This window comes from Monodon monoceros, unplaced genomic scaffold, assembly GCF_005190385.1.
Source record: "Monodon monoceros isolate NGI ecotype Baffin Bay Population unplaced genomic scaffold, NGI_Narwhal_1 Super_Scaffold_4, whole genome shotgun sequence".
Classification (NCBI taxonomy): Eukaryota; Metazoa; Chordata; class Mammalia; order Artiodactyla; family Monodontidae; genus Monodon; species Monodon monoceros.
In genome coordinates, this window is record NW_021703781.1 from 11,068,878 (window position 1) to 11,076,653 (window position 7,776).

General features: G+C 38.4%; 1 protein-coding gene across 4 annotated transcripts in view; it reads left to right on the top strand.

Moving 5' to 3' along the window:
• PHYHIPL (phytanoyl-CoA 2-hydroxylase interacting protein like) overlaps positions 1–7,776 on the top strand; it is a 99,260-nt gene that overhangs the window by 83,066 nt on the left and 8,418 nt on the right. For 3 of the 4 annotated variants that reach the window (XM_029200893.1, XM_029200895.1, XM_029200897.1), the window contains 2 exons: positions 3,456–3,652; positions 5,534–5,708. In XM_029200893.1, the coding sequence (XP_029056726.1) occupies positions 3,456–3,652; positions 5,534–5,708 (372 nt within the window). Of the gene's footprint in view, positions 1–487; positions 1,366–3,455; positions 3,653–5,533; positions 5,709–7,776 lie in introns of those variants that run through there. The other variant, XM_029200894.1, reaches the window with a different exon arrangement.

The following is a 7,776-nucleotide window of genomic DNA, read 5'->3' on the forward strand; positions in this document are numbered from 1 at the left end:
GGCTCAGAACTATCACTACTGTGGGAGAACCTTTGGGATATAATTATTTTCCAGTTTGTGGGTCTCTCACCCAAAGGGTATGGGATTTGATTATATCACGGAAGTGCCCCTTCTACCAACTCGTTGTGGCTTCTTCTTTGTCTTTGGGTGTAAAATTTTTTTTTTTGGTAGGTTCCAGCGTTTTTTGTTGATGGTCGTTCAGCAGTTAGTTGTGATTTTGGTGTTTTTGTAAGACGAGGTGAGCTCAAGTTCTTCTACTCCACCATCTTGTCCAGAATTGAGGGGCTACTTTTAGTTTGGATGCTTTCTGCCTCTTTCGTCAGTGTGTACTGGCCATTATCCCTTTGATATGGGGTGCATAGGTGCAGCGGCCCTTGCATGCTCTCCTGGTATGGCAGGGGCAGTGGTCCGCCCCCAACCATGGGTCTCTCAGTGGCAGCACTGGCTATGTGCCCCCAGGACAGCAGGGGCATCAATGGGCACCTGCTCCTGGGTCTCCCAGTGGTGGCTACGGCCCACGCATTCCCGGGACAGCAGGGACAGTGATTGGTGCCTGCTCGCCCCCCGTGCGTGCTCCCCATACGGCAGGGGCAGCAACTAGTTTCTGTTCCCAGGTCTCCTAGCTGCGGCAGGGCCCACTCACCCCCAGGACAGTGGGGACAGCAATTGGCGCCTGCGCACAGGTCCCCTAGTTTTGGTAGCAGCCCATGCCCACTTCTGGAGCCCACGATGGCGGTAGCAGCTCATGCCCACCCCAAGAGCTCATATAGTTGGTGTTCTGTTGCCTGAGAGCATGCACACAGGGAAAGAAGCTCCTATGGCAGTCCCACCCTGTCCTCGTGCACCCCCCAGTAATGGTGACTTGCCCTTCTGGCATGCCCAGGTTCTTCCAAATACACCCTCAGTTGCCACAGTCCAGCCTCTTCAGGCTGTCTCCCCACAGGCAACGCTGTTCCTCTCCCTGGGTTTGACCTCTGAAGCCCAAGCTTCAGCACGCAGCCCCCACCCGTACCAGTGGATGAGCATCTCAGGCTAGGAGCACAGGGTGGCAGTAGGTCACTCCATTTTGCTTTCCGCAAACTGGTTGCTGCACTCTCCTCAGAGGCTCTGACGCTCCCCCTCGTCCAGGCTGATCTCCCTGCCGGTGAGGGGACTTCCTAGGGTGTGAGAACCTTTCCTCCTTCACAACTCCCTCCCTGGGGCACAGGTCCCATCCCAACTCCTTTTTCTTTTTTTTTTCTTTTGTCCTTATGTGGAGGTTTTCTTGCCCTTTCGGAAGTCTGAGGTCTTCTGCCAGCGTTCAGTAGATGTTCTGTGCAAATTGTTCCACTTGAAGATGTGTTTCGGATGTGTTTGTGGAAGGAGGTGAGCTCCACATCCTACTCCTCAGGCATCTTGATTCCTCCTCATAATGCATATAATTTGTACAGAAATTTCTGCTATTAGTCCAGAAAGTTTTTCATTTAACGTTGCTTACATTTTAAAGATAACTGCAGTCAGAATAGGTTAAAATGTGAGCTTTTATAAATAGAACAAAAATTACTGTTTGTATATTTATTGCCTTTCCCTTTCCCAAGGCCACTAAAGAGATTCCACTTTGTTTCTTCCCTACACTTGACTTCTGAAAGACTTTAGCAGGAAGCAATTTTGAGATTCTACGAGGGCAGGTGGGGAGGGAAAAAAGGGTGAGGGAGTAATTTTTCTGGGAGTTTTATGGAGTGGGAATCTGGGAAAGCCTGGGTGTGAGGGAGTACATGAGAGAAGAAAGAAGGATTTTTAAAAGTATTGTTCAAGAAATGACAATAAAGAACTTCAGTTATTTCGAAATTAGTCTTTGACTGTCATCGGGTTCCTCTGGCCACAACACAGCTTGGGATGAGAGAACATAGGTGAATGATTTAATAAGACAAGGAATATCAAAAGATTTATATCAGTAATTGAGATGGGAGTATGGGGGCAGAGAGCACAAGCTAATATGGAAGTGGAAGGTGTTGCTACATTGATTGTTGTTCCTTTCAGTTATTGTCGATCAAGACTTGTTTATTCTTTTTTTAAATTTATTTATTTTTGGCTCTGTTGAGTCTTTGTTGCTGCACGCGGGCTTTCTCTAGTTGTGGCGATCAGGGGCTACTGTTCATTGCGGTGTGCGGGCTTCTCACTGCAGTGGCTTCTCTTGTTGCGGAGCACGGGCTCTAGGTGCGTGGGCTTCAGTAGTTATGGCACGCAGGCTCAGTAGTTGTGGCTCAGGGGCTCTAGAGTGCAAGCTCAGTAGTTGTGGCACACAGGCTTAGTTGCTCCGCAGCATGTGGGGTCTTTCCGAACCAGGGATCAAACCCATGTCCCCTGCATTGGCAGGCGGATTCTTAACTACTGTGCCACCAGGGAAGTCCCTGTTTATTCTTTTAAGGAACAAATTATGTAGCTGATTTATGACCTACAACTTTTATAACATAAATAACAATTACACTTTTTTTTTCTTGGGCACTGAATTTTATGTTGGCTTGGGGGAAGGGAACATAGGAAGGAGAAGTGGAGTAAATTTTCACTCAGTGTGTCTTTCCTACATATGAAACAAACTTGGCAAGTCTATATTTTCTCTTTTTGTCCTGTCATCCATCATATTCTGCTCTATAATATTAGCCAAAGTGATAACATTTTCTCCAATTGGAAATGTAGGACATAGTCTGTAAAGTAACTAGACGTCAGATGCGTTCTTCAAGATTTTAATGATATCAATCAACATGGCAGTCATTTTCTTTCTTTTAACCTTATCTATTGTTTCAGCATTCAAAATTAAATTTAGGAAGATACAGCAGGTAAAAAGATTCCTAGAGTAATCCTTCACATAGTAACTGTTAAGAGAATGGTCTTTGATATTATTTATGTACGTAGCATAAACATTACATGCTATTTCTATATATAAATTTCCAAAAGGGGGAAGGGAGAGTAATTTTTATAGACTCACTGATACCTCAGATTTTTTTTTAAAGAAACATTGCCTTTATTTGACTGGATTGTTTCATTTCATTATCAACATTTCTGATTTCATCTGGCTTAAAACACCTAGTATTATTACTTTAGAGCAGAATTGATTGGTCATGTAAGAAAAATGGTCACTTGGGGCCTTTCAGCAGAACCTACCATGTAAGGCTAATCTTTCATAGATTAGAAAGATGGATCACCAGTGTTATTGTTTTTATTTCTGTGAACGCAGAAATTGGAAAAGGAATTGAAAACGTAGAGGTGGTTAAGGACTAATTCATTTATGCATTTTGTTGGTAATATGATCTTGTAATGATAGTTTTACTATCATTAACACTCAAATTACTTCATGAACAAAATGAAATCTCAAATTTAGTAATTAGGTGAGTTCAGAAACAGGTACACAGCTAATGGTCTTGCAAACTAGAAAAAATCCATTAGTTGGAAATTATCTGTGCATTGTTTTCTTGCAGGAAACAAATCACAAGACAGTGGCATAGCAGAGATGGAAGAACTTCCCGTACCACATAACATCAAAATAAGCAACATTACGTGTGACTCATTCAAGATTTCATGGGAAATGGATTCAAAATCAAAAGACCGTATTACACACTATTTCATTGACCTCAATAAGAAAGAGAACAAGAACTCCAATAAATTTAAACACAAGGTAAAATTCTAAACATCCTTATATTCATTTGTATCTTAAAGCTTTCTAAGTATGAGGACATTTTGAAAGAAGGAATAATGTTCTATTAATTACTAATATGATATATTTGACATTGGGAAGAATAAAAATTATATGTCATTTAAAAGCCCTATTCCTTCAAGAAATTGTGTAAGAAAATGAAATGCCAAATATATGGGTAAAATACATTTTTTTTCTGGGAAAGCTGAAATCTTGACTCTGTCAGACATAAAAATTAACATGTGTTAAAGATTTTCTTTAACACATTAATGAGGTAACTGATGAGGTATTACAGCCAATTCAAAGGATGATCCAGAAAAAGACATTTTTATGGATCAGGGTATTGAAATAAATGTTTAAGTGGAGGCAAAACTGGTATGGGGTGGGGGAAGAGCAAGGGCAGGCAAGGAGGGTTTTACTTCCACTGGGCAAAATTCACTTACATGTACTTAGACAAGAATAACTGAATTGTTATCAGTAGTCTACAAATTACAGAGTTGTAAAATAGATTCCACAAAATCAGAAGATAGCCAGAAGAGTGTGCTGTAGTCAATTCACAGTTTTCCACTGAAGCACACATTTTTCCCTATAACTGCCAAATGAAGAATGTGATGGCAGCTTATAGACTGTAGGATATTTGTTAAAATACCTAAGGGCTGAAAATTGCTTTATTTGGTCAATTTTATTTTATGGTTTGAGAATTAAAAATTAACCTTTAGGTGTTTTAGACATGTAACAATTCTCTGATATTTATTCTCTTACCTGTCTGCTTATCACATATTTTTTCTGATACATACATTCCTTCAGATGTAGCTGTAGAGAGGATAATAGTAATCTGGCTTAACAATTCTTTCTTATGTTTCAGTATTTTCACTGATATGAAACTGATCTTATTTTAATACTGATAATAAATTTTAACTTGGCAAATCTTTTGGAAGAATTGTCTTATCTGGAAATTATGCATTTTACTAGATGTGTAATTACACATACTAATGGTAAATGAGGCTTATACACACAGATAAGTGTGACAGAGAGAACAAGATGTCATTATTTTCCCATGTTCCAATTTTAATTATTCCTTCTAGTGTTGGATATCCTCTTTGCTGACATTTGCTTTCTTAAATTAGCTTTGAAATATTTAGTATTAAATGGTGAGGAGTCAGGATTTGACCCCCTTTCTTCATTCCATACTTAGAATACCATATCTTTGGAAATATAATGAATACTCAACTAGCAGGTTTATTTACCTTATTAATCATTGTTTAAAAATACCTAAACTTTTCTGTGACACATAGGCTCCATACTTGAATACAAGTAAAGCAAATGTTACCTCATTTGTATGTAAAACAGAATCATTTAAAAATATTTATTTAAAAAACATTCTGTCCCTTGACATATAAAATATTTAGTAATGGGCTACTCTGATAAAATTATTGCATAGTATATATTAAACAAATATAATATTTTAAAATGCTAAATCTGTTGAATTATTTCATTTTTTTGTATTGTTTTATCATTTAGTATTAGAATATTGCATTTTAAGGAGCATATTAAGGAGTGTACAGAGAATAACATTATACTAGAAATCAAGAAAACAAATCCAAGTACATTTATGTCATTAGCTTAGCTGTATGATCTTGGCATGTCTCTTGATCAAATTGGGCCTTAATTTTTACATCTGAAGAATAAGAGATTTGAACATAGTAATTGCTAAATATCTTTAAAAAGGAAACTTGTGTCATCAGCCAGGAATTTAATGTTACTCCACATTGTTTACAATTGATTCAAGTTATACTACTAAATTAATTCATTTCCTTCCTCCCTCCCTTCCTTTCTTTCTACTTTTCTTTCTTCCTTGCTTAGGATGTTCCAACAAAACTGGTGGCAAAAGCTGTTCCCTTGCCGATGACTGTCCGTGGACACTGGTTTTTGAGCCCAAGAACTGAGTATACAGTAGCAGTGCAGACCGCCTCAAAACAAGTTGATGGTGATTATGTTGTGTCTGAATGGAGTGAAATTATAGAATTCTGCACAGCAGGTAAGAGAACTGGGTATAAATACAGAAAAAAAACCACCTTATTTAATAGTTCCTGGAAAACTAATTATAGGAAATACATTCTTTTTTATAATTATGAAGTGATATGTATTGCATTGGTCATTTTTGCATTGCCAGTAGCATCATGTGACAGAACAAACTGATTTGAAGGAGTGGAGGTTCTCAGCAAAAACTGGGTAATGGCATTAAATTACTTCTGTGCTACATGCACAGTCTGATTTTTCAAAGTAAAGGCTTTGCAAATAAAAATTGATGCAGTATAAAAATATACTCAGCATATTTTGCGATTCATTTTGAGAGAGAGAGAGCTTTTTCCTTCCTCTTTTTTTTTTCATTTCTTACTTTCACAGTCTTGAAAGAAAAAAGCCAGGAACATCATTCTCTAATTTAAGGGAATGGAGGCAGATTGCAATGACTTTACCTAGCAGATATGTTACTGGATTTTTGACTTGAATGCTGATAATCCATCTCTAAACTAGTGTCATGTGTGTGTGAGAGAGAGAGAGAGAGTGTGTGTGTGTGTGTGTGTGTGTGTGTGTGTGTGTGTGTGTGTCTTTGCTTCATTAGAAAGTACTGCATAGGTTCCTTAAAAAACTAAAAATAGAACTACCATACGACCCAGCAATCCCACTACTGGGCATATACCCTGAGAAAGCCATAATTCAAAAAGAGTCATGTACCACAGTGTTCATTGCAGCTCTGTTTACATTAGCCAGGACATGGAATCAACCTAAGTGTCCAGCGACAGATGAATGGATAAAGAAGATGTGGCACATATATACAATGGAATATTACTCAGCCATAAAAAGAAACAAAATTGAATTATTTGTAGGGAGGTGGATGGACCTAGAGTCTGTCATACAGAGTTAAGTAAGTCAGAAAGAGAAAAACAAATACTCTATGCTAACACATATATATATGGAATCTAAAAAAAAAAAAAAATGCTTCTGAAGAACCTAGGGGCAGATCAGGAATAAAGACGCAGACATAGAGAATGGACTTGAGGACACGGTGAGGGGGAAGGGTAAGCTGGGATGAAGTGAGAGAGTGGCATGGACATATATACACTATCAAACGTAAAATAGATAGCTAGTGGGAAGCAGCCGCATAGCACAGGGAGATCATCTCAGTGCTTTGTGACCACCTAGAGGAGTGGGATAGGGAGGGTGGGAGGGAGGGAGACGCAAGAGATATGGGAACATATGTATATGTATAACTGATTCACTTTGTTATAAAGCAGAAACTAACACACCATTGTAAAGCAGTTATACTCCAATAAAGATGTTAAAAAAAAAAAAAGGACCTCATAGCCATTTGGGATTGGGATATCTGATGTAGAAACCCATCCCCTTTGATCTTGAACTGTACCTTAATAGCCCACTGGGTTGTAAATGTTACCATTCATCTTATGCATTTATCTGTTTTTTAAATTCATTCAATCAAGAAACAAATATTTATCGAGCACTTAAATAGGTGGTGAAGGGACACAAAAATATCTCTACCTGAACACATCTCTCACCCACTCTTTTTGTCTCTTAGAGAGAGAGGCTGTTTCAACACACAGGAGCTTGTAGAAAAAGTCATAAAAACAGTTTGCCTCACCTATTGCAGGTTGCCTAGCAACTTTCCCCAGCTGAGGCATCCTTCAGATAAATCAGCTATTTTTTTTCCCCATAGCCTCATACTAGATTTATTTCAGACTCAGGATGTGCTTAGCTACTGCTTTATCTCAATATCTTGTTTTCTTCTTAATTTCACTCAGTATAAAACTTCTCATGTGGATATGTAGAACGGATGAGAGTTTAATTTTAAGTTAACTTCAAATTTATCTTCAAACCCCTTTTGTTTATTCTATGAGGAAGTTGCTAAGGATTGCAACGTTCTTTATTGCTAAGGATCTCAGTGTATTAGAGCAAGGAAAATAGTATCTCTGGTACTATATTTCTTCCTAAGACGTCATTGATTATAAGATCCACCATTTTAGGTATTGCTAAGAAAACATTAATTTATCTTCAAACCCCTTTTGTTTATTCTATGAGGAAGTTGCTAA